This window comes from Caenorhabditis elegans, chromosome X (genome assembly GCF_000002985.6).
Source record: "Caenorhabditis elegans chromosome X".
NCBI classification, from domain to species: Eukaryota; Metazoa; Nematoda; class Chromadorea; order Rhabditida; family Rhabditidae; genus Caenorhabditis; species Caenorhabditis elegans.
Window position 1 is genome coordinate 7,044,107 of NC_003284.9, and position 26,828 is coordinate 7,070,934.

The 26,828-nt window shown below is 35.5% G+C and overlaps 4 protein-coding genes and 4 non-coding genes across 8 annotated transcripts; 4 read left to right on the forward strand and 4 right to left on the reverse strand.

Annotated features, from left to right (window-relative positions):
• Window positions 1-3,588: 3,588 nt before the first annotated feature.
• B0403.14 lies at window positions 3,589-3,648 on the forward strand. The gene has a single exon (NR_071427.1). It is a non-coding gene; the product is annotated as an Unclassified non-coding RNA B0403.14 (non-coding RNA).
• B0403.7 lies at window positions 3,589-3,648 on the reverse strand. Its single transcript, NR_071428.1, has one exon. It is a non-coding gene; the product is annotated as an Unclassified non-coding RNA B0403.7 (non-coding RNA).
• Window positions 3,649-6,483: 2,835 nt separating this feature from the next.
• ubc-17 (putative ubiquitin-conjugating enzyme protein 17) lies at window positions 6,484-11,593 on the forward strand. The gene is made up of 14 exons (NM_076787.6): window positions 6,484-6,588; window positions 7,092-7,182; window positions 7,395-7,493; window positions 7,542-7,652; window positions 8,229-8,349; window positions 8,843-9,076; window positions 9,123-9,338; window positions 9,388-9,563; window positions 9,793-9,885; window positions 10,072-10,435; window positions 10,514-10,681; window positions 10,728-10,883; window positions 10,932-11,175; window positions 11,222-11,593. The coding sequence occupies exons 1-14, from the start codon at window positions 6,522-6,524 to the stop codon at window positions 11,266-11,268; spliced, it is 2,187 nt and encodes a 728-aa protein (NP_509188.3). The 5' UTR covers window positions 6,484-6,521; the 3' UTR covers window positions 11,269-11,593.
• A 2,024-nt stretch (window positions 11,594-13,617) lies between these two features.
• Window positions 13,618-17,084, forward strand: B0403.5 (DUF148 domain-containing protein). The gene is made up of 9 exons (NM_001029151.4): window positions 13,618-13,801; window positions 14,351-14,491; window positions 14,661-14,842; window positions 14,886-15,039; window positions 15,318-15,478; window positions 15,526-15,631; window positions 15,681-15,796; window positions 16,117-16,179; window positions 16,744-17,084. The coding sequence occupies exons 1-9, from the start codon at window positions 13,702-13,704 to the stop codon at window positions 16,960-16,962; spliced, it is 1,242 nt and encodes a 413-aa protein (NP_001024322.2). The 5' UTR covers window positions 13,618-13,701; the 3' UTR covers window positions 16,963-17,084.
• Window positions 17,030-19,224, reverse strand: B0403.3 (uncharacterized protein). The gene is made up of 5 exons (NM_001381018.3): window positions 19,067-19,224; window positions 18,107-18,505; window positions 17,882-18,049; window positions 17,724-17,835; window positions 17,030-17,673 (listed from the first exon to the last, which is right to left on the reverse strand). Exons 1-4 carry the CDS (start codon window positions 19,217-19,219, stop codon window positions 17,743-17,745), a joined length of 813 nt encoding a protein of 270 aa, NP_001367347.1. The 5' UTR covers window positions 19,220-19,224; the 3' UTR covers window positions 17,030-17,673; window positions 17,724-17,742.
• Window positions 19,225-19,270: 46 nt separating this feature from the next.
• On the reverse strand, window positions 19,271-19,412 carry B0403.8. The gene has a single exon (NR_071429.1). It is a non-coding gene; the product is annotated as an Unclassified non-coding RNA B0403.8 (non-coding RNA).
• Window positions 19,413-22,235: 2,823 nt separating this feature from the next.
• pdi-6 (Protein disulfide-isomerase A6 homolog) lies at window positions 22,236-24,457 on the reverse strand. Its single transcript, NM_076789.8, has 4 exons — window positions 24,301-24,457; window positions 23,886-24,194; window positions 22,800-23,463; window positions 22,236-22,748 (listed from the first exon to the last, which is right to left on the reverse strand). Exons 1-4 carry the CDS (start codon window positions 24,332-24,334, stop codon window positions 22,433-22,435), a joined length of 1,323 nt encoding a protein of 440 aa, NP_509190.1. The 5' UTR covers window positions 24,335-24,457; the 3' UTR covers window positions 22,236-22,432.
• Window positions 23,663-23,803, forward strand: B0403.9. Its single transcript, NR_071430.1, has one exon. It is a non-coding gene; the product is annotated as an Unclassified non-coding RNA B0403.9 (non-coding RNA).
• Window positions 24,458-26,828: the final 2,371 nt, after the last annotated feature.

Consider the following 26,828-nt stretch of genomic DNA (forward strand, 5'->3'; position numbering starts at 1 on the left):
TTTTTAAAATTAGTGTCCTAATATTTATAAGTTTCTAACAGTGAAATCATATTTATGACTTTCGTTTAAAAGTGAACTCAGTCGAATAATCAAAAAAAAAGTGACTTGATTTATTATGTCACCTCTTCCCCTCTCATTATAAATTTATGGATGAAGTGACAACTGTTCTTCTGATTTTTTGTCCTATCTTTCACTTGACTATTGCGTGCTTATTCAATTATTCAATTTTAATCCAGCGGCGAGATGGCGGGCGTCGTTTGTTTTCGTTGAATATAATAATGCCACGTTACTCGTGAGTCAGCTTAGCAAATTTCCGCAGGAGGTCCTTTCACATGATTTTTCATTTTGAGTGGATAGTTAAATTTTCATAGTTTTAGTGCACTAAGAAAATGATAGTTTTTAATGAAATAATTATTCAACTTTCAAGCTCGAAAATTACGATGCACCTTAAATTATTTTATCATTGTAATAATTATTTACAACCATCAATCCATTAAAAAAAAAGTACGTTGTCGTCATTAAGTGCGGATGAACTAACGTCAGGAAATTAAGTCCGGTGCAACAGCGCATCAAGGCATTAATTATCTTTGCTCATACATTCTGTCTCGGTTAAAAATATTATTAATCGTCTTTCACAATTTTTGAAATGTCTAGTTTTCCGTTTTTCATTACTTTTTGAACATTCTATAATCTTTAATCTTCTATTCTCAATTGATAAACATTTTCAAAATTAGTTTATTTAGCAAGTGTGAAAACATTTTAAAACTATTTGGTTAACTATTGAAGTGTGGCGGTTTCTTAGTACTCGTCATTTTTGATCGAAAATCCGTTTTCTGAATAGAATAATATGGTCTGTTTGTGTTTAAAAAGGGTCAAGTATGAGAAATTGCTCAAACTTTCTCAAGAATTTTTCGAGAATTGCCAATATGCCAAAACGTTTGCCATAGTTTTTTTTTCATTATAAAATCAAGTTTTTTTATCGCTACTAGACTTTTAATGATGTTCAATGGGCTTTTAACCCCGTTGCATTTAAAATACACAAATCTTTTGTAAAACCCTTTTTTGAATTGCTGTGTTTTTGATTCTAGGAGCCATAAAAGGATTTGTATTTTATATGTTCTCGGCATTAAATTGTAGCTTTCTTGCACCTTTTTTTATTTATTTCTTCTCTGCAGTATTTACAAGTAACCATAAAAGAACAACCAAAAAACCACCCTCTTTTTTCCTGGATATATTTCGTTATGTTTTGCATATTTGAATTGAAACCTGCGATGCTCATTGCTCAATGAACCTGAAGAAGAAATAACGAAAACGGACTTCCTGGTCCTCCTCTCACTCGTATTAAATTTGTAACAACCGGAGCAAACATAAAGGACGTTCCATGAAGAATGTTTATTTCATTTCAGCTTTTTCTTGTTTAAAAAGAAAGTGACCCAACATTGGAATATGCTCCTTTTCGAACATGGTGTTGTCAGTTTTCTTTTCACATTTTTCTTAGTTCAGGAGTTTAGTTTCAAGTGACGCTTTAGGGTTCAAAAAACTTCCTTGGAGAAACTGCGGGGTCTTTTTGTCTTCCGTCTTCCAAGTTTAACTTTTACTGCGTTCAAAACGTTTTTGAAAGGTTCTGGATCTGTTTGCGGATTTAACCGCCATTGTAGTTAACCATTTGCAAAATTACAAGTCACAACAACTCGTGATAAAAATAATACATCATATTTTTTAGAAAATTCATTGGCAATTAAGTTACCTTTTTAGAAAGGGATTTGAGTTTGTCGGTTATATGCTGAAGCCAACTGAAACTGGTCGCAAAATTCTCACCATATTATGGAAAAATGTTTATTATGAAAAGTCAAATGTAAATAACATCAATTTTGCCAAATTATGCCTGCCATACCGAAATTTTTTTTTCAAAATTGAAGCAAATTTTTACTGGATGCCTACTCAAATTTATCTGAAATTGACTTTCAAAAATAATCATTTTCCATTATTTGCTGCGGTAATATGTTGACACAAATTTAAATTTTAACAAAATTTGGTTTTTTGTTAAATTTTGAGTTGTCAGGAATAAATTTAATCTTTATCGGAAACTTATGAGATTTGATACTTTTAATCGGTTTAAGGAAATAACACACAAACACTGTTTGTAGTTTAAGAGTTTTTAAAACATCAGTTCTACAATTATTGTTTCTCGAATTTTCCTGTTTTTTTCTTTTCTCTCCTTATTGCAGTACTATCCTAAGTTTTATCCGAGTTCATAAACAAAACACAAAACACAATTGGTCGCCATCGTTTGCAGTTAAATTTGCGGCTACATTATGGGGTCACGAACTCAATTCGGAATGCATTCTCATTCCTTAAAACTCTCTGAGAAAATCGAATATCTCACGAAATATATTTTTCGAGTCTCATGGGTCTCCTCGTTTTTTTGACGTTCAGTCGGCTTCAGTTATTCCTTGAAAATTGAATGTTATTGCGGTTGAGTAATTCAGTTCTTGGTAGTTAATTGGCTATGCTGAGTGATCCGTAAATGTCTATAATTAAATGAACGTTGACTGGCTATTTAAGACTGGTTAAGCGATTAAATGTGCCTTTTTTCAGTTTTCGAACAATTTCAACAACAAAAAAACAGATAAAAGTGGATTTGAAATAATACCAACAATTCGATTGATGTGTGATGTGCGTCATAAAACTCGAACTCCTCTCAACTTTTCTCACCGGAGCCTTAATATGTAATCCTGTTTGGACCTTTGCTGTTCTCCGACCATTCGGAAAACACGTCTCGCACGGGCTTGATGAAAAACTTCGCGGGGGAAACACTTTTTGGTCCTTGTTTTTCTCATCTCCCGGTCTTGTGATCGTGATGGCATTAACACGTCACAGCGTCGTTCTGAACAAATTCATTGGAAAGCAAAAATTAGCATCGTTGCGGATAGAAGAGGGGCCCCGTTTCTCTCAAGCTCTGGACCCCTCTCAAGAGTCAGAGCCCAATGATTCGAACGAAGTCAACTTTATGTCACTCTTCTTTTCCCCATGCATATTCATTTTTCTGCTACATTTCAAAAAAATGGTGGAGAATATGAATTCAATTAATCGTTTCTCTTGGACTCGTTTTTTCTTTATGATGTGAGTATTTTGAATTCTAGCAAAAAAACTCTTGGAATAATAATATACTTGAGCATTTGTTTGAACATTTTTGATTTCTATACGTAAAATACAAGTTCACTAAGCCTGAAAAAAACTCCTATGCTAACTACTTTATAGTAAATATGCAGCCGGCATTGATACAGGTCTGCAATGTCCCTGACATGTGTAGGTCGTACAGAGTTATCGTATTTATTAAAATTCTCAAGTACTGTAAGGGCTTCGTTAGAATATATACATTTTTTTAAAAGTTATCATAATCTCACACGTTTCCGTCGTGTGCCTTTGGAATCTTTTTCTTGTCCGATCCGATATCTATCCTTCCTCTTTTTTTCTACTTTTTTGTTCATTTTTTGCTCCATCTTCCTTCCTTCGGCCGCACATCTCACTCGGACACGCTCGCATTTGTTAATCGCTGATGACGAGTGGCATGTGCGTTTTTTCCTTCTGTTTCTAGCACTTTTTGTCATTCCCAGCGATTGATGGAACTCACAAATGTATATGCTTGGCCGGTGAGGATAAGACCGAACACCAAAATATCTAGCCTATCTGATAGAAAGTCTTTATTTCGTGGTGGTGTCCTTGCATTTCACTCATCTGATTGGTTTGCTTTGCACTTTTCAATAGTAGGAAATTACTTATGAAATACATATTTCCCATTTGAAAAAATGCGCACTATCTAGCCCCTTTCAATCAATTTTTTTCACCACAGTAATTCAGTTATAGTTTTTGCTGGGCAATGATGAAGTAGTTTAGTGTACCCCAGCTTTTTTATTTTATAAAATTTGACTCCAATAATATTGTATGTGAATTATAGTTCGAATCTGACTTCAATCCATTGTGCAACTAAGAATGACAGTTTGATTGCAGGAATTATTATTCTCTTGAAACATTGAGTCAAATTGTAGTTTACTAGAAAAGATTGTCAGCTTGCTTGAAATAAATTAAATTTTTGTATAAGTTTAACAACTATTTTTAAAAACCAAAATGGGTTTGTGAGAGCTCAGCGGTCAAATATCGTAGGAATAATTATATTTCTTTGAATAGCAAAAATCTCCTCACGAAACTGGTTTTATAATGCAAATTTTTGTAAGTTTTTTATAGATTTTTTATACGCATTGATGTTTTGAAAAAAATTGTTAGCTAGTCCTGCGCATCTGGGTAGGAATTTAATTTTTAATTATTTATTACACTTCATTGTACATTCTAGTCGTAAATTGTAAATTTTTCATCAATTATTGTCCATTTTAGTCAAAGTAATTTGATCCGACGTAATTTTCAAAATGTTCAATTTAATCTTTTGGGTACAAAAATTCGAATGTCCATCGCATTTTTCCCGCACAATTTACAATTCACAGCATACGAAATTATGCAATTAATTAATGATTCACGAGACAATTGAAGGATCATTGTTCAGGTTTTACGTTTCACACATCTGCTTTTATTGTTGGCGCGTTTTATTGCTGCCCCATTCTGTGTTTCATGTAAGGGTTTCCCGATTCAAAAACGACAGTGGGCGGTTCCCAAACGAGCTCTTGTCTGGCAATGTAGGGAGGAGGAGTCAGGTTGACTGCATTTTCTTATCCGCTTGCCGATCACTGTTTGATTCTTAAGAGCTCTTAATAGTAAAACCTCTACAAATTTCATTAAATCTATTGTACAACTACTAGTATTAATCAATGAAATTAGCCTATATTCATAAGTACAGTAGACGGGCGTTATTGCACCTCGTTTATCCTATCAGCTTTTATCATCCCGCTGGGTCTCCATTCTGATATGCTTCTTTTTTGGCTCAATAACATCGCCATTGTACCTCCCTTTTATGCTTCATCCCTCTCCAACCCCCCCCCCCCCCCCACCAAGTCAAATGCATATTATTGCATGGTCAAATTCTTCGCTATATATTTCGTTACCCATTTCTTGTTTTATCCAAATTTGTGGAACAAGTTTTTTTATCGGTTGATTAAAAATTTGAAACGTTTTTACTAAATGCACTAATGTTCACTTTAATTTCAAATGTTCCGTTTGTTAACAACAGAACTACATAAACTTTATATTTTTAGAGATTTCATAAACCAGATTCTACACCCTGACTCATTTCGTTTTTTATTTTAATTTTCAATGCTCGATATTTTTCACCTCAAAGCTTTTATTTCTATTTCTATACGGAACACAGGAGAACTTTGTTCTGGATTGTTTTTGAGTTCAGTCGCGTTGAATTCCCACAGACACTTCCCTTTTTCTGCTTCTTCTTTTCTTCTCAGGCTCCTGTTCTTTTGAGTATTAGAAAACAAGCAGCTTCATTGTTTTTTTCTGTAACTCATGAACACATAACGTATACGCTTCTTTACTTCGTGACAAGGACTACTATGAAGATCAGAATGTCGTCTTTTTGCTACTCGTCTCTTGTTGGGCCCCATTTACGGCTCAAAGCCGTGTTGACCAAAACAAACAGGGACCTCCATTTTTTTTGTTTTTACGAGTCAACCAAAATTTACTCTTAGTCATTTTTAAGTCAGAATTTTCTAATAGAAAAATAGGGCTCGCCAAGTGAAACTTTATCAAATACCTAAAGTACATGACTGCTTTCCAAATCCATTAGAACTCAAAAAGTGTAATGAACAGTCATAGATTATAGATACCCCAAATGAGGTGATGATTGTTTCAAACATTTATCAGACAAAATTCCCAAACAACGAGTCAGACTTTATCTGAATTTCTTTCGAACGCACGAAAAAACATGTTTTATTCTTCAAAACACAGCCTCCGTTTTCTGATACTATTCCCACACCTGGGAAAAAATGGGCTGAGAGAAAAACTGCATATAGAGAGGGGGCCCTCTGTTGGTGAACCAAGTCAGTCAATACTCAAAGTGGGACAGACTCTCGAGTATTATATTTCTGGTTCCTCCAATTCCGTTTCTCTGCTTTCAGTTCCTATTTGTTCCCTCCCTCGCATTTTTTTTCTATTAAATTCTGATGATTCGTCGGGAAAATAAAAATGAAAACGATGACAGTGAAAAGGAGATGAACACACAAAATTAGTTTGAAGATTTTGATGAAAAATCTGAGAAACCTGCTCATTTTTTATTCGCTCGTTTCTCGTCCCGTCCTTCGCTTTCAGATCGTCTGGTAATTGTTCCTTGAAGCATGATAGAAATGTGTGCCTCATTACCCATCCTTTTCTCTCTCTTTTTCTTTCAATTTACTTGAATACCTTCTGTTTTTCTCGATATTTTTTCTATTTTCTGTTGTCTTTCTCTACTCTCATTTGCTCGATATCTCATCATCTACATTTCTCTATTGGAGCATAATTTGATTTTTTATTAAAAGTTTGTTACAGGTAGTTCCTCGAGCCTGGGTGGATTCATATTTGAAACCATGTCTTCGCAAGCATCTCAACGCTCATCAAGCACAAGTGCTGTCGCACAAAAAACTCGCGAACGGCGTAAGCGACTTTTTCAATTAATTTTTTTCTGAAATTAGATTTACTAATTTTTTTCCTTGGAATCGAAACGAAAAAATCGCTAGTTTACGATTTTTCACTTTTTAGAATTGTTTTTTTACAATGCACTCTTTGGTTGCTTCCTGAATCAATTTACAAAACGGTTGCAGCCTCAAGAGTTCACCGTCGTAAATTTTCTAATTTCAAAGAAAGTGCATGCTTTTAAATTCATTATTTTCATTCTCGACTCACGTTCGTAAAAATAAAGAAAAAGTGCATTACCGATCACTTTTAAAGATACTCTCAAAATTGAAACGATACATGAAAAATCAATTTTAATCCCGATAACTAATTGATGTCTGAGCTGAAGTGGCACAAACCTAGGAGCTTATATTAGAACTTAAAGTATGGTATTATGATAAAATTTCAATGATTTCGTATTGGTTGAAAATATTTCAATTATGGTAAAATTATATTGAAATCCTAGAACAAAGTTGTGCTTTCAGGAAAATCCAAATCTCGTAGACGATGTTGGTTTGGATGTCTTTGGCTGTCGTCTAGGGTCAGCCTTATTCGATCATCTAGCCGTTTTTCGAGGTGAGCCTGAGTGTGAAATAAAAGAACAAAAAAAAGCAAGTAAAAAAGCGTGAATTTTCCATTCGAGCGAGCACACAGGATTGATGAAAAAACGAATGTTTGTTCAAATGGAAAGCGAATTTGATGATTTACAAAACCTGCATTTTGCCTTTAACATAATCTTGTCTATACCAGAAAAATGGGAGACTGATGTTTGAATGAACAAATTTCAGAAGTCCCGAGCCGGATGAAAGTCTTACGGCTATTGACAAAGTGATGAGCATAATAAATGAAAAACCACTCAAAATGGCACATATCCTGAAAACCGCGAGGTATAATCCAAGGTTTTTGCCTAAAATTAACAACCATTTTTATCGCAGATTTGTCAACGACGTCAGCTTCTCAGAGCGAAAACAATTCGTTGAGTGTGGAGTTATCCATCATCTTTTAGAACTTATCGGGGAAACGGCAATTTCGGACTTTTCAGCGTCGTAGGTTTCTTAAAGTTTAAATTGTTTTTCAATTTTTCAATTAAATAATCGTAATGATGTGTGATATTTTGAACAATGGAAATGTATATGCACAAAAACAAGCGGTGATAGTTAGCAAAACAATTGAACGCTTCAGACAGACGGCTATAGAAAGCTATTGTTTTGTCTGAAAAACTAACAGTATCAGATTACATGACTGAATATGTATATCGTAAAGTAACTAAACTACTTAATGCTAATATTATCCTCCAAGTACTGATGACTTTCTGTAAAAATTTGGTTTTCCGCGTAAACGATTAGGTTTCTGTGCGGTTTGTTTATTATTTCTTGCTATATGAACAAAGCTACAGAATGTTAGTGAGAAATCCTGCAAATTCTATGAAATTGATCAAAAACTGATCAGCTACACCAAAATCGCCAAAGATTGATAAATTCCCACAAAAAGTGTTTCTTTTTCATATCCCACATCATTGAATTCATATTTTGATCACTAGTGTTTCAATAGTCAGAAAAAGTACAATCATGCTCGAGACAGCGTCTACTAGCGTGAAACAGAAATTAATAGACTATTTCTAGGTCACGGAGTGCGGATGAGCAAAAACGAAGAGCACGGCGGAATTCGTCGGCATCTCTGAGTCATAAGGGAACTGGGTATGGAACAGGTTCAACAAGATCACGATGGGATATTGAACGAACGGTATAAGATTTGAAAGGGATGGGGGGGGCTCAAAACGGGGTTTCTTTAAATTTTTAGTTCCGAATAATTTTCCAATATTCATGTAATTATTCTGAGTAATTCTATCTGAAGCATGATATGATCAACATATTATAAAAGTAAAAACGAGCAAAATTGTATAGACCGTTCTCTCCTTATTATGAAAGTCTATTCTCCGGATTTTTATGTGTCGGCAGAAAAATTACAAGGTATTGATAAAAAAATTTTACTATGTTTTGTTCTATGAATATGTTTTTATAAACTCGTGATCAAGTTTTGGCACATTTTCTCTTAGAATTACCATTGAAAAACCACATAAACATACTGATAAGTTCAATTTTTAAAATTATACAAAAGATTATTTTGCCTACCACTGATTTTAACCCTCGGGGTTTTGTAACAAGTTCAGCGATTCAGCTTCCCATTAACTCGATTAACCGTTCAAGATTCTCGTAATTTTACACCAAAACTTCAGGTGGAGGAAAAGTTAATACGTGAAGAACACCTTACTTGGCTGCTGAGTATACTGAATTCATTCATGTTGGGATGGCCCACAACTGACAACTTAAAGACAAAACCGGAAGAGTTGGTTCATATGACCGAGATTGCAATAAAGCTAATAGCTGATTCCTCAGTGTTGAGTATACTCGAGTATAACCTGAGAAATGATAGTTTCTTCGATGTTAGCGAGCATATAGAAATTTATCAGGTATTGGTGTTTTGGTCTATTCGCATGCAAGGTGCTTTGTTTACAGGCTCTTCTTGAAACTGCTGCAAGTATGGCTGCCACGCCTGGTTTGGTTCCGTTCCTCGTGAGGCCGTACACATCAAGCGCGAAATCCATAGCCAAAGAACTGATACCTAGATTCAAAGAAAATATACTTTCTATTCAAGCACGATGGGGTGGTACACTGGAAGAAACAAACTTTCGAATGGCTGAGTTTACCGCTAAAGTCACACTTCTTTCCGATGTTTGTAAAAATTTCTTCCGGCATAATTCATCTGGAGACATATTTTCAGTACGTCATTAATGCTGCACGTGCCTATGAGCAAACACTTCCACCCGAGCAACGAATTCAGACGGCCACTCATCGTCGTCCTTCACACTCTGGACTTCACTCAAAAATGCAGGGCCCAAAAGATGATGAGACAATTTATAAGAACAAAATGCAAGAGCTCCAATTACAAACCGCCAAGTGAGTCTCTAGTTTTTAGCTTTTTGAGCAGTCAGCTCTGAGCTCAAGATCATTGGAACATGTTTTATTCATGACAAATAGATGTGACTATTATCTAATAGAATATTCAATGAGCTGAGCCTCCTAAAAATGTTCCGTCCAGTGTTCTCGATTTTACGTAGTCCTTCCTTGCAATAAGAGAAGCTGACGGACAGGGAAAAATGGTATGATGCAGTCAGTAAATTTTCAGGTTCATTGGCGACTTTGGAAAACTTTGCGTGCCTTATGTCTTCCGGAAAGAGGCCAAAAATATTAACCCTTTCAGTCCTCATTTAAGGGATAGGTAGGTTTTATTGATTTTAATATCAAAGAGGTATTAAAACATTACTATTAATTTACCATACTCTATAAGTTTGTACCTCTACTAGTTTTTCGCTTTTATTAAAGTTATATGCAAGTCCAAAACAATCAGAATGAAAAAATGGAAACCTAATTTTTTAATTGAAATTTCTAATTTCTTCGATTTCAGAACAAAACGGATTGCTAAAGAATTAGCTTCAATAGCTAATGCATTGCCATTAAACGCTAGTAACAGTATTTATGTTTGCTATGATGAAGGACGAGTTGACATTATCAAGGTGTTAATTTCCGGACCCGATGATACACCTTATGCGAATGGCCTGTTTGAGTTCGATATATTTTTCCCGACTGGCTACCCATTTTCTCCTCCCAAATGCGCATTCCTTACCACTGGATCTGGAAATGTTCGATTCAATCCAAATTTGTACAATGATGGGAAAATTTGCTTGTCTATTTTGGGGACGTGGGAAGGGCGACCAGAGGAAAAATGGAATCCATACTGCTCTTTGATGCAGGTTTTAGTAAGCATTCAGGTAAGCGAGTCGTGGGATTTTATTGCAATTTTTTCCACGCTTATGTTTTTTTCGACGTTTCAATATCTCTTTTAATAGGGATTGATCTTTGTAAAAGATCCATACTTCAATGAACCTGGGTTTGAAAGATATCAAGGAACGGATCGCGGAGATGAATATTCACGAAAGTACAACTTGCAAATTGAACATGCTACATTGAATTATGCTATTAGAGAGCAATTGAAAAAGCCTTCTGAGCATTTTAAGGTGGGAAAAATTTATGAAAACTTGCATATAAACTGTTTTTGTTCAGGAAGTTATTGAGAAACATTTGTGGCTGAAACGGGAAGCAATTCTGAAACAGGCTCAAGCTTGGATTGACAATGTTAGTAACGACTTTGGAGATGACAAGATGAGCAAAAGAAAAGATGTTTTTGCATTTGAAACTGGATTTAATCCTGCTACTCAGGTATTCATATTCATTGTGATCACTCATTTTTATTGAACTAACTTTCAGGAGCGCGTGATTCACAACTTGATTCAAGAATTACAAGCAATGCAGTCACCGTTTGCAAAAGAAGAAGCTGAAGAATCCGAACGGCTGAAACGGGAACAGAGTGAAAAAGAAGAAAAACAAAAAAAAGAAGCCGCTGCGTTAGCTGAAATTGAACGAGAAAAGCGAGAGCTTGAATTAGATTTTCAACGTCGGAGATCCAGTGTTTTAGCAACTCATGTTGCAGTGATTAGAACACAACCAACTGGTATGTGCTAGTGATTACCATGTTTTTTTCAAACACAACATTTCAGGTGATTACTCTGTCCCATCCGTGAATGAACCATCAACATCGTCATAGTCGGTTTTTTTTATCAATTACCTGGTTTTTTTCGAATTTAAATTTAATTTATTATTCGTTTTTTACTATTGACTTTCGCAATTAGGCAGTAAGGGTGAATGTGAGAATTACGTACGTTGTAAACGGTTTGCTGAACTTGTGTGATTACCTGTCTTTTGTTTTCATGTTTTTATCAATTCAATATTTGACCTTGATTTTTGAAAAATTTTTTCCTTTATCACTTTTTTTTTGAATATTCTAGTTTTTTTGTAAGATATGATCAAACACACATTTCCTTGCTCTGTAAATTCTGAATATTTCTGCATTGAATTTTTAAATAAAATATATTTCTCTTATATTGTTTCATCGGAGTTCGATGATTGAATTTGAATACCGAAGATTTAATCATGCATCATAAAATCATAAAAATCATAAAAAATCATAAAAAATCATAATAATCATATCATCATGAAAAAGGTTTTTCAATTTTCAATTTTACTTTTCATTTTTTCAAAACGAATTTTTCAAAACTTTTGTGGATCGTGGATAATATTGGTTCATGTTACATTCACTTTTTGCCAGTTTTTTTACCATGAGTTTTAATACCGTTTTGAGATTTAGTGCAAGTATTTTTCAATTTTTTTTCAGTTTTTTCGGTTTTTTCGGAGTTTTTCGGAGTTCTGAGTTCGGAGCGTTTTTGAGAGTGTTTGATTTGACACACTGCGAAAACGCTCAAAAACTTCCAATAGAACAGTCAGAGTGGGCACAGTAACACGTTTACGACAACCAAAACGATCAGCAAGCGAGCCTAACTTCTTGAACTGTGCAATTGTCTTGTAAACCAATCGAAATTGGACATTCAAGCGACGGGAGATGTTGCGTGCCGAAACACCATCTCGGTAAAAGTGAACGATGGATTCACGATGAGGTGAGGGACTCATCTTGCTGAAAGTGTATACGTATCGTATGTCAAAAGAAAGGTAATTATGTCAGCAATCAAATAAAAACAAAAATAATGTAAAAAAACGTGGCAACCACGAAAAAAACGCAAGTTCGCGCGCGCAAAAAGATTCCCCATGATTTCTGCCTAAAGCTAACAAGGAAAACGGGCATCACGTTTAATATATACAGTTAAATTAATGGAAATTAAGTAATTTCTAAAATGGCGGGGGTATAATACACAAGTACCCTTTAACCAATCGCAAAAGGTGTTGCACGCGTTTTTACTTTTTCATTCTGACATTTTCACATCTGACATTTCAGTGCCCTGCACATGCCCTGACCTTGCACTGCAAAAAAAGTTACAGTCTTCTCTGTATAATCCGAAGAAGATGAGCGCGAAGTAGATGCTTCGAGCGAACCGTCAACAGAAGAAGCCAAGTAAACTGAAGAAAAGAACAAGTTTTGGTTGGAGAGGATGAAGAAGAGGAGGAATAAGAGGCAAAAGAGGGAGACTGTGGTGTATGTGTGAGAAGAGGGATGAATTTCAAATCTCCCTCAGTCCTTCTGTACAATTAGAGAACGTTCAAGTTCCACCTTTCACTATTTTTGCATAAATAACATGTTTCAATGATTCAAATCAATATCATGGATATGTAATTTTGGATTGTTTTAGACATTTACTGAAATCTAATTTTTGAGAAATTGGTTTAAGTTTTCAAACACCCGTGCATTCACAAAGATAGACATTATAGTATATAGACATTGTAGTATATTGATTTTAAAATCTTAAAAATTGTTTGATTTTTCCCCAATGATTTTCAAAAAAAATCAAAAAGCTTTTATAATCCCGTTTTATATTTTTGAATTTTTTCAATGGAAACGTGGTTTTTGTGTATTGTCATCTTGCTGTTTTTATTTTTCTAGCCTAAAAAATGTACAAACACGAAAAAATTTTGGGGTAAGAAAACCTATAAGTTCGATTATCTCTGAGAAAAAAGTTTTTTTAAGCTAAATCTTTTATTTTCCATTTTAAAATGTAGATACTAACTGACATATGAAAACATTTAGTCATCCTCAACTTGTTCGAAAAGTTTAATGGTAACGTCCTCGAGACAAAGAAGGTGTAAACCACATCAGAACTATTGCTTCATCATTTTCCATTCTCTTCTCTGTGAGTCACCTTGATGTGATGGTTTCTTTCTAAAACAGCCCAACGTTTCTCTTTCGTTTTTTGCAATCTCTCGGCTTTTCTCACTTTCAATTATGCCAATCATACAAAAGCCGTCGCTACGTTCATTTGCGTCTTCTTATTTGTCTTTTCCGTTTTGTGTCTCTCAACTGTCATTTTCTATTTTAACTGTTAAGTAATGATCCATGTTTTTGTTGAAATCTCTGAATCTTAGAAGAAAACCAATTTTTAAAAAAGATTTTAAGGAAAGCGAAAAGTCAAAAATCACAATTGAAAAGAAGGGAATACCATCATTACTGCATGCTCCATTTGGATGCACTAAAATGAGAATAACTACGGTATTGGCAATATCCACAGTGGTTCTTACAACCACTGCACAAACAAAACCAATACAATCAAATGATGCTCCACCGGAAACTCAGTGTAAGTATGTTCGAAGGGTTTAAGAAATTCGAAAGATCACCGAATTTTTTAATAAATTAGGTTTGAAATATTTAAAGACAAAGTATAAAGTTGAAAATCGAGTTCTGATTAAATGTGAAGCATCGTTAGTGTGGCTTTTGTATAAATACACTTATAATTGAAATACTTATGATTTTAAATTTGAGACAAAATTTTGGTACACTGCCAACGTTTAAAAATTGACACTTCAACACAATATTTTTAAGTCTTTCAGAAAATTTAACTTTTTACAATAATCAACTTCAAATAATTATATTATTTTGAAAGTATAAAACCTTTTAAGGTCAAATTCCAAAATTTTGATATGTGAAAAATTAATACCTGCTTCTTTTCGACTTTTATTTCAAAAAAAAATTAAAAATTTTTTTCGACTGTAAATGAAAGTAAAAAAACAAGGCTAGAAATCCCTGGAAAATGTACTGGAAATGATTTTTGATTTATTTTGTATTCCTAAAAATTCATTTTTAATTGGCCTGTTAACTACGCCTTTGGTAAAACTTTGTATTTCAGCTGCCAAAGATGAAGCTGCACAAATTTTATTTGGAGAGCGTGGAATTTTAACTGGCATATTTCGTATGATGGATCAGCAACGAAAAGTTCAAATGGCCCCACAGCATGACATTTCTGTTGCAGCTGACAATGGCAAAATTGGTGAGGATATATTAGATAAAACCTGTTTCCATTTGACACAAGCATGACTAAGTTGGTGTGCCGCCAACCACTGACCATGACAATTTTGCTGTAATAAGCTAGGCTTTACACTTATAAATATGAGAGACCGAAAGATGTTTGCAATGAGTAATATGATTTTATCTTTCAGGAAATCCTGATTTCAAAAAAATTATCGACACCTTGGTGTCCGGGTCAGCATCAAAAGGGGAACTTGGAGATCATGCAACCGAACTACCTGAAGTTCTAGGAATATGCAATCGGTTGAGCTGTGGAGATATATACAAAGTTATTGACAAGTTCAGAAAATCTGAAATGTTCAGCAACTTTCAAGTAAGTATACTGGTGAACAACAATGCAGAAGTCTTTATTTCAGACAGCGCTGACGTTGGTAAATGATCCAAACGGTTGGGAAACAATTGGAAAACTTTTGTCGAATCCGGAATTGATCGCACAATTTACTGCAGGAAGTGGAATGGAAGAGTTATTTGGAAGTGCACTGGGAACTGCGGAAAAGGAGAGTAAACTCAGTAAGCTTTTTCCAATTAGAAAATGAATTTCCGTTCTTCGAAATTCAATCGTAAGAATTCTTGTTTAAAATGAAGTTTTCATTTGTAAATTGACATCGAAGTTTAATTGTAATAAAAAATGACTGTGAAAAAATAAATAAACATTTAAATAAAAATCACATTGCGACAAAAAAAATGGAATCATCCCTGAAACAGTAATTTTTTTCCCACCTTTAAGATATTTTGGCAGTGACCTTGTTTTGAAGTTCCATCAAGACGATATTTGTAATGAATTACAGACCGCAACAAAAACTCGAAAATAATGCCGGAAGATGGAGATTTTGGTATCGACTTTAGCGAGGATGGCGAAAATGAAAATATTACAAAAACAATAGGCAAAACTGATACAAAAATCGACTTCAGTGTTGACAAAAAGGGCTCTGAAGATTATTATAGCGAGGTGAACTTTTAAAAACTTTTGAAAAAAATAATTCGATGTTAATTCAGATTGCAAATGTTGGAGACGAATCCGAGGAGGAAGTTATTGTAGATCAAACTTTGCCACCTTCCACGAAAATCACAAAGTCTGCAGCGGGTACAACAGATTTCAATGGTAATTTTCATATTGTGCTGGTTTCAAAAAATGTATCCATGTATTTCAGAAAAACTGCCACCTGTGTCATTTTCCATTGACGGTGGCGGAGAAGAAAATGAAAACGAAGAAACCGAAACTGTGATGACCGCTGAACTTCCACCAAAACCCCCAAGGGTTCTAAAGGTGAATTATCGTGCTTCCTCTATTAGTCTTGCATGGAAGACTAATTTTCAACTGGTCCATAGGGGTGCATGGACCAATTGACTAATCGATACTGTAAGACTATTGGAGGATGCAAGACTATTTTTCGAACCCCGGATAACTTTGTAGAATTGACCAATTTTAATTTTATTTTTGTACAAAGTATTTTTGGTCAAGCAAGCCAATTTATTTGATTCCAGAACATTCATGCGTTTTTAGACAATCAATTTGAATGGTCTCAATCACCTCCTTTTTTCCTTCTATTTTAATTTTTTGTCATGTTGATAACATTATGATTACAGCGAATACATGCCGGAGGGCCAACAGACACAAAGGACGGAGTACAACCTGCATCCGTTACAAGAGTACGTACATATAAAACACACGTGTCGGGGATGGGGACTCATAAAATCGCAAAAAAAGGCACCAGAAAACGCTTTTAGATTTTGATAGGAAAGACAAAAATTAAATTGAGTGCTAGAAACATCTTAAATCGTATGTAGTGCAGTTTCCAAAAAAATTCTGAAATTATTTAATTTGCATTAAGAGAATAGCAATTACTCAGATTTCACCACTTCTAAGTGGTTTCAAGTTCATTTTATATGCTAATTATTTTTTAAATTATATTACTTTAACAAAGCAAAGGCTAAAAATGCGAATTTGTTCTAAATATCCCTGAAAGAGATCTTCTGTAAATTCGGAAACTCATCCCGAAATTTTGCCGAACATGTTAATAATCTAAAACGTTAGAGTGGTTTATTATGGTAATTAGTTATTGTCTAAAATTCACTTTAAAACTATAAAAAGTTTGACGATCCGCATTAAAAATTTTTGAAGAAAAAACATTTAATGGTAATTTTCTACACTTATATGACCCTTAGGGTTTTTGGAAAGTTATATTTGTTTATTCACTCACAGTTCATGTTCAGATTTCCTTTGCATCTACTGCGTCACCAACCACATATTCCACATCAACGACGCCATTCTTCCGACCCGTGCTTACAACTAGACCTGTTACGACAACTACTTGGCGGACAACGCGGAGAATTACAACTACCACTAAACCTACAACAACGACAACTTTAAGAAATTACAGGAAGGACAACGACTATTATGCCATGTATTATGATGACGCAGATAAGGGATAATAAAATGATTTACCTGTCAAATTTATGTAAATACTTTGTATTGTGATTGTAATTTGTTTTTTTTTTCTATTCAACAACATCATTTATTAATTTAACTAAATAAAAATGACAAAAATTAATATTATTACGTTTATTATAATTATTATGTAACGATATTCAAGATTCAATCTTGAAAAATACCCATAACAGAGCAATTATATTCGGTGTGGGGAGGGGTGTGGTACAATGAATGATAAATCACGATATCCTGCTTTGCACATTTCTGTGTTGACGTAACTATCAATTTGGAATTCTGATAAGGTGATGAGAACAAATAAAACAATGAAAAACGAGCGAGACATGAAGAATTTAATTGCTGCTGTAAAGAGCAATAAAATTTTTAATGTGACAAGAGCTCTTTAACCGGGGCAAGGTACAATTAAAGAAAAAAATTCGGAGAAATAATATCAAAACCGCGTGATATTCACGCGGAAAATCGAAAAAAAAATTGATTAGCCAAAAAAGAGAAGCACTTGACACTTAAAAAGATAGTGATAACTAATAGAAGGTTATAGTGAACTGAGAGTCTTCACAGAAGAATACAGGGTGACCGGGTATTAAATTAAGACTTTAAATCTTTTTCCTCAACATTCAGGTCGAAAAAAAAGAAGAACATATGGAACGCATCGAAAAGCAAAGAACCGATGGATAGTCGGCAAGTCGGCAAAACTACTGGAATGAGATGAGGGAAAGATCAGAAAAATGTGTCTCGGAGCACTCACCACAGTTTATTGGTTTCGTTTAGTCGAGGATGGAAAACACTGAGCGAATGTCGTTCTTCATTCGGTCAAGAGTCAAATTGTTGTATCTGGTCATGTTTGCGGTAAACTCATTCTGAAATTAAACGTATAAAATTAAAAAGAATTATCGAAAACGCTACCTCGTCTTGTCCAGGTGTGACTCTTCTACAAAAGCTCGAATATAGCTCGTCTTGATCATCTTTGTTCAATTCAGTATACTCTCGCTCCAAGTACGAATCGTAGTATGATTTGACAACTGATCGTGCTGCAACTGCGCTATCAATGCAGACTTTGCTTATGATGTACTCCTGAAACGGAAAGATATTACATTTTAGCATCCCTTCGTTGTTTCGCTACTCTCTTACATGACACAACTGGTAACACGCAATGACGTTACAGTGTTTGTTCTGTTCAACAAACTCGCTCTTCTCTTGTCGGCTAAAATCCATTTCAGCCATTCTATCGATCTCGGCTTGCGAGATTTCAATCTTGATGCTATTGCAGACATTGGAACACTCTCTTTGCACATATTTGTCGGTGAGGCTCAAGCAGTTGATGTTTCGATCAAAATTGTCAAAGTGGCCGACGCAAATATGTTTCTCTGCCGACCATGGTGTACGCTGAATCTTGCATTCGTTGCGTAGGCAAGAATACTTTTGGATTGTTGAAGAGCAAAACATTTTCAAATTTGCTCGATTTTTCACAATTGCTGTATCGAGCGGAATTTCGAAATACTCGGTGTCGTAGATTTTATGGAAGTTTGCCTGAAATAAATTTTAATTGAAAATTACTTACAATTACTTTGTGTATATTTAAAATGAATTAAATTTGTAATGAGGCTTAACAAAAATTTATTTTTAATGGTTTTACTGTGGTTCAAAATTTCGAAAAACTTTGCCTGATTTTGGCTAAAATCTCTAATTTTTGCCAATTTTTCGTTTCGCAGCTGTCGGAAATAAGTTTTCATGCATTTTAAGGTATATTTAATGTTAACAGGAAACCAAAAATGTTTTAAATGGGTTACATGTGGGCATTAAATATACCTTTATGTACGCGATGAGATAAACGACCAAAGTATGTAACACATGAAGATAAACGAATAAAAGCTCCTTTCCAATCGCTGCTACACGGAAAAATGACCGAATTGGAGATTTTAATTAAGGTTGTTTTTCTCTCGAAGTTTTGAACCGTCTTAAAAAATGTTTGACACATTTTTGAGAAATTTCATTGCAAAATTCGTTCATTCATCAAACGAGCAACAAGCATATTTTGAGCGTACACAAACAAAAACCCAGAATCGATACTCCTCTTTTAGAGACGCTTACATGAAATTCGCTCTTCCACTGCCCTTCGCACACAATATCACATGCAGGTGTGTTGATCCGGTATTCGTCGCCAAAATGTCGTCTGCCTCTGCTTTTGTGGCAGTAGCTGATGCAAACAACAGCAAAAAGGATAAATGTGATAAAATTAAACATCTGGTCTGAAACGTATTCTTGATTAAAGTATTTAAATTTGACTTGAAGAAAAAATTAGCGGTAAAAAGAGCGAAACAGGTTTTTGCGAACCACCAAAAGTATACATGACTTGTTCTGCACGAAGCACACGTGCTGGGTGGAGCCTTGAAGAAGTGTCTGTTGTGCATCTGTTTCAAATCAAGCACACTTCTTCACATTTTCTCTCGGCAAAAATAGAACTAGAAGAAATCGGGAACAGTGAAAAAGTGTAGTGTGCTCAAAACTTTGACTTTCAAAAAAGAAACGGCGTCTAATGAAAAGTGCAATTAATCATTTCTTAAAGTTATTTTTGTGGCGCCAGATGCAAAACCAAAAAAAAAATAACAAAAAATAAAAGTCGAGAGGTGTTTGAGTTCTCAAGTACAATGGTTGTGAAGTAATGAATCAGAGAGTTATGATGTGGGCGGTCACCCACTTTCCAGATGGCGATGATAAATTTTTGATATGGCAGACAGAGCATTGATAACATGAGCTCCCGTTCAGGTGGGAAACTAACGCAGAAAACAGTTAATGGTAGTGATCCAAATTGAGACTTTGATTTTTCGAACCACGCTCAATGTGCCGGCTCAGTTTCGGAAAGAAGACATAATTTCAGCAAAATTTTCAAATTTTGCCAACTGAACAAATTCAGAACATGCGGAAGTTGGTTCTAGTTCGAATGTCATCTTCAATGCTTATTTTGATAATAGAGATCTTTTTCGGTCGATGGGTGCACAAATATTACACAATTTTGTACACCCGTCGGCCGGTAAGGTACCTTAATCAACAAAAAAACTATTTTAGAAATTTCCAGAACGTTTCATTATGAAATCTGGTAGGCTTGGCCCATTTTGGGTATAAAACAGCAAACTCTCAAAATTCGGTACTCCACCTTTCATGAATTGTTAATCTGGATGAATTAACTAAATTGAAACGACTTCTAACGAACATTGGAGTTTGGGTATCGTGAGAACACATTTTTTTTCAGTGGTTAGAAAGAGTGCAAGTTCACACGTTGCTGCAAAATGAGTCAGAATAAGATGAGGAATTGTTAATGTGCAAAAAACTTCCACCAATGTGAAGGAAAACTATAAATAGGTATTCATATTCTACTAGCGAAATAAGTTATGAAATTTTGAGCAAGTCTAATATAAAGTCATAAAAAACAATTTTTGTATTTTTTCGCTCAGTTTCGAAACAATCATAATTTCACAACAGTGCATAGTTCTTTCTCGTGTTCAAGTTCAAAATAATAAACTTAGAATGGTCATGGATAAGAATACAAATATCAATGAGCGGTTAACAAGAGTAGGAAAGTGTTATGAAGCTCGAAAAAATAAGTAAGTACTGTGAAATTGTAAAGCATGCTGAATTTCACAACAGCACAACAGCACATCACTCTTGAAACTAAAACAGCTGCCATCGTTATCAGAATTATTTTCATAAGATAACATGACCTAATTATTATTATTTCAACGAATTCAGCTCCAAAAAACGACAAAGAGCTTCAACTCTGTTGTACCGACGCTCCGCCCACATTTTCATCAAAAGAACTTTGTCGGCATTGACCGATAAATTCCACATTTAACGATTTTCGGAGAATTGTTCACGACCATCGACACTGTTTTGAGTGGTTGGCGACTATCAGCAGGTTTTCAAAAATTGATAAGAAAATATGTGTGAAAACGAAATATGACAAAAATGTACTTGTCGTCAAATGAGATGGTTCAGCTAAGGTACCCTTTTTCAGTTTTTAGTGCATTTTAGATGCTTAGAACCATTTACACAAACAAGAGTATGAGGTTAGTGTTTCGAGATAAGAGAGATGTTTCGTTGTACATGAATTCGAATGGAATGAAAAAGGAACTAAGAACATCTTGAAAACATCCGTCTGTCTATACTTTCAGCTGAATTATTAAAATTCCAGAAAGTGCCACAAACAAAAAACAAATATGCAGTTACTCGGTGACCAGAAATCCAAATGCTTTCTGAATTTAGAACTATAGAAGAGCTTTGCTTAAGAAAACAGTTTAAAACTGTTTTTAACGAGTTTCTATTTTCCCATTGTGACCTTATTTTTCTAGTAATTATTGTGCTCGGAATTTTATTTTCAATCAGCACAACAAACTCAAACATTGCAGATTAAATCAAACTTGTTTTAAATTGGAAATTTGATATTGCTTGATAAATTTCAATATTTGTCACATTAAGGCGACCTCTAATAATTATCTAAAAGTACAAAAACAAACTCATCAACATTTTCATAAGTCTATTAATGTCTTCTACTATTTTTAAAATGAATATAGCAATTGTTATAAAAATGTGTGAAGCAAAACAAATTTTTCTAAAGTTTCTGTAACTTTAAAATGTATTTTTCTACATATAATTCCTTGAAAAATCAAATATTAAAAATAAAAGCGCATCCCAATATTCAAAACACTGGTCGTGTGTTTAAAAAAATTGGTAAATCATGAATTTATTGAAAACGTCTTGTTTGAAAAAGAATCTGTAAAATATTCTGAAACAATCAACATTTCGGAAATTTATTTTAAAAAATCGCAAACAACTCTTTTGAATATGAATATGAAAATGAAAATGAATATGAATTATGAATATGAACTAGGAGCACGTAACCTTGAAAAAGCTCAGAACAAATGGTGTGGTTGAATGTGAACATAAACCAGAAAAAAAAACAATCTAAACATATCAGTTCATAACTTTGTTTCTTGACTAATAGTGGTGAAAATCACCAAATTTTACTTATTTGATCTGACCAGCACAAGTTTTCTGCTTCTTTGGTTTTGTATCCCTTTGTGCCCGAGTAATTGAATTGGTAACGTTTGAATTATTAAGTTGCTCTAGCAGCTGAAAGTTATTAAAAATATATCTTACATCGATATTAAATATTTCTCAACCCTTAGTTCCGTATTGAAAAAGAAAATCAAGAATTTGAAAACCTTCAACCGAAGATTTTTGATTTTCACTTTTAATAATCCATAGCTTCCTGAAATACTTTATTTAACAAAACAGAGAACAAAAATAAATAAATACGAGAAAAATCGCTAAAGTCACAAAACATGTATGGATGTAACGCAGTTAGACGAGTTATCTGGTGAGAACACCCGTTACAATTAAAACAAAATTGCATGGTGAGAGTAAGTTTTTGGTGTCGATGTATGTAGAAAATTCATGATTTTAAAGCTCGGTCTTATCGAGGTCAATGTCAGACAAGTCGATGTCGTCTTCAGCTGGAAGGGCTCCGTCCTTTCCGTCCCACTTCTCAGTCTTCTGAATCTTTGGGAATCCATCTCCTCGAAGGGAAGAAGTGCGTCCCTTTCCATACGAGAGATCACGGAGGAACTCGTGGATTCCATCTTTTCCGAAGGATCCCTTGAGCACGGCGTACTTGTTCTTGCGGAAGTTCAAAGCAGTCATGGCTGGATATCCAAAACCTCCAACTTCGAAGGACTCCTCAAGAGCTGGCTGAGCGGCTCCTTCAACCCAAATCCATCTGAAATTATTTAAATTAGAATGAAATTTTGTAAAATTATATAAAACATACCCCCAAAGGTTCTTCTTGAATTTCTCGGATTGCTCCTTGAGCATAGCCAAATAATTGTTTCTGCACTCCGATTGGCAGTCAAGAATGTGTGGGAGGAAGGCAAAAATGCAAAGCTGTTTCTCCTTGCATGCATCCTCTACGACTTGTTGGTTGATTCCTTCAAAGACCTCTGGAGCTGGCATGTTTTCTTGAGCACGAGCTGAAGCCCAGGCAACGATGTCAGAAGATTGACGTCCTCCATCGTAGTCTTGAGCGTCAGAAACATCAGATCCTGGAGCGAAATACTTGATGGTTGGGAATCCACGAATGGCGAACTTGTTGGCGACGACAGTATGAACAGTGGCGTCGAGAGCTCCGAGACGAACTTTGCCCTTGAGTTCAGAAGCGGCGGCCTTCCATTGTGGCTCAAGGCTTTTGCAGTGTCCGCACCATGGGGCAAAGAACTCGACAAGCCAGATATCCTTGCTGTTGAGAACGAGATCCTCGAAGTTGGCATCAGTAAGTTCAACAACTTCATTTCCAGATCCACCTCCTCCACGCTTTCCAGATCCAGATCCGGATCCACTGCTGCTGCTTCCTGATGATTTTCCTCCAAGCCGAGCAGAGACTGCCTTTTTGGCTTCAGCGAGAACCGAGTCAGCGATTGCCTGAGCAGTTCTTTGTCCTGCAAAAATAAATCAATATCATCTTGGTCTTTTTACACACATACACAGACACACGCACGCTCTAAATGACCCAGATCGCTCAGAGGCCGGCGTCTCTCCTATCTTCCACCCTATAGACTGGTACGCACAATTACTTTGCCGCAAGGTCGTCCACATCTATAGAGCGGATCGGCCAAACATAATATCTGAGCAAACAGTTACTAAACACACAACTAGTTGCGGCCAGCTCAATTGACTGACCGACAGTGCACACAGAAAATAGTTCGAGTGGGGAGAGGGTGGAAATGAGACAAATCAGTTTTTGTTTGCCGTACCGGCTTGTGACTATTGTCCTTTTTCAGTTATTTTTGTGCAAGTTTGTCGACAACCAATCCAAATTTCCGCTTGTAAATTATTAAGAAGAAATTGGATAATTGCTTACCGTTGTAGTCTGTTGGCTTCTTCTTGTCGGCTCCGAAGATCTTGAGAGTTGGGAATCCTTGAACATTGTATGGTCCTCCGACGGATTGATGTTGAGTCATATCAACGGCTCCAACCTTGGCGACTCCCTTGAGTGCTGAAGCAGCTTTCTTGTATTCTGGGACCAGACTCTTGCAGTGACCGCACCATGGAGCATAGAACTCAACAATCCAAATATCATCAGAGTTGATAACCTTTGATTGGAAATTGGCCTCGGTCAGCTCGACGACATCATCCTTTTTTGAGTACATTCCACATACCGAAGTTATCGCTGCAAAATTTTAATTAATTTAATATTAGTTTTGTATAAAATTCTTTTTTCCTAATCAAAAACACCAAATGAAGAATACTTCACATTTTCTAAAACAAAAACTTACCCAAAGATGCGAGGAGCAACTTGATGAGAGCCATGACGATCCACTAATCTCACTGGTTTGTCTGTGAGACCGTACAGAATGGGGAGCGATTCCAAACTGAGTCAAATGCGTGTACAGAGGGCGGGAGTGTGACGTTGCGCGTCGTGTGTGTGCAGTTGATTGGTCAACGTGTCGTACAGTAGAGCGCTTTGCGCAAATAGTTCTCGCCACGGCCCCGGCACAGGCATTAAATGGAGAGTTGCGAAATGCAATGAGAAAACTATGAGGGTTAGGGAAGACGTTTTAAAAAGAAAAATTTAATAAAAAAAATGTTTTTTTAACAGAATCTATTAATTTATCGAAATAACTGAAAACATTTCGATGATTACACGACAAAATAAAATTCCTCAGTGTTTGTTCTTTCTTGTTTTCAAAAATATTTTTACATCTAACATTTATAAATTGTTTATCTTGAAATAAACTTGTAACACTCTCAATGCCAAAAATAGTTATTTGGAATAAAGGTGTTAATTGAAGATTTCCAACAAAATAATCTTGCGATACGGTCAGTGGACCGTTCTTATTCCTTGTCTACATTAATTACCTACTGGAACTGTTCCCCACGGATGTTTTTGTATACGCATTTGCCGACGATATCAAGATACTCGGTGAAAATTCGGACTCTATGCAAAAAGCGATCAATGTCGTCACTGATTGGTGTGCAAAGTGAAACTTAAACTTGGCCGAGAACAAAACCAATGTCATACACCTCGGGAAGCGCAACCCAAGAACAGATTATCATGCGAATGGAATACAAATAATTAAAAAGTATTCAGTCAACGATCTAGACATTTTCGTGGATTGCAAGCTAAACTTCCAAAAACATATCGAATATGTATCAAATTCTGCTTTCCTCAAGTGTAGACAGCTTCTTCGATGCTTTCGCTTTACCAATGTCAGTTTGTACTTTAAGTTATACAACGTTTACGTTCAACCGCTGCTGAATTACGGATGTGAGGTCTACAACCCTAACTCCAAACGTCTGATAAAGCTACTTGAAATGCCGCTGAAATTCTATTCAAGAAGAGTGTATCAACGATGCAATGTCTCAAACACGTCGTACGATGATCGACTGGCTCAGTCAAATCAAAAATCCATTCAACACCAGCGAATTCTCCAAATATTAAGGACCTACCACAACATCTTATCTGGCGAATACCATTTTCCGGATGTCTCAGCACTAAAGAATTCCTCGGCAATTCCCGACAGCTTCTTCCCCAAGTTTGGGCCTTTTCAGCTTCTTACCCAACTCTTGCCAACTTCTAACCCAGAGTATGCCCAAGTCTTACCCAACTTCAGCAATTCTAGTGTAAACTCCCTCGCCCGAGTTCTGCCCAAGCCTTAGCCAAGTTTTGCCAACTTCTTACCCAAGTTTGCAGATGTAAAGAACGAACAAGATTCCGAAATTCCACATGCGCAATGTTTAGCGTAAATCGACACTTTGTCTTTTGATTAATTTGTATTTACAATAGAGGAATTTCAATGTAATTGAAAGAATTCACAGGAAAACTTGTCCCTTCAAAGGCAAATTCTAAATATTTTTCTTTGATGGCTAACATTGTTAAAGAAAATGTACGAACAGAGTCTGATTTTTATTGCCATTTTATCTAATAAACCATATAATTTATCTAAAAATAAAAAGAAAAGTTATCTTCAGGAAGATTCTTCTCCTAGTCAGTCCAATAGTCAGATAATAGTCAGTCAATCCTATGCATCAAATTTTGAATTTTTCTAAGACTGAACTGTTCCTTTGAAATGTAAACTTTTATAAAATTAAGAGACATGAAACAAACACGAATTACAGTAATTCTCTAAATTCTGAACTTAGAATCATTAGGGAGCACACTTGAAAACAACTGAAACAAGGTATGTGAGAATACCGTATCAATCAGATATGTCTGGTACTTCCTCAAAAATATCTATCAGAATATGAGTACGATATATTATTACTAGTGTGCATCTTTTTGCGCGACCATCATGGCTCAGCAGGTAAGACTTCGGCACAACGGGAAATGAGATCAAAGTTCAACACACAGGTATAAATTGGGTAAGAAATAGGCAAAACTTGGGTAAGACTTGGGTAAGACTTGGGCGACGCTCGGGACGACGAGGCAAGTCGACGACTTTTTTCATTTTTGAGGCGGCGCCAACTCTTGCCCAAGGTTTACCCAAGTCTTGGCAACTCCTTATAAATGTTTTTATTTTTTGGGCAAGACTTGGGTAAGAAGTTGCGAAGCCTTGGGTAGGAAGCTGGCGGCAAACGACGAGAAGTCCCGCTCTCCACGGTTTCCATACATGATGCGTGCCTGTGTACCAATCAACAATAGTTTTCTACTAATGAACCTGCCACTCTGGAACCGACTGGCTCAACATCTATTGAAACCGCTCAGCCGTCAAGCATTCTCGACACGTCTTAATTCTATTCCCCTTGAGTTAATTCTTCCCCCAACTTGATAACCCTAACTATGTCTGGTTTATGTGATCATTTT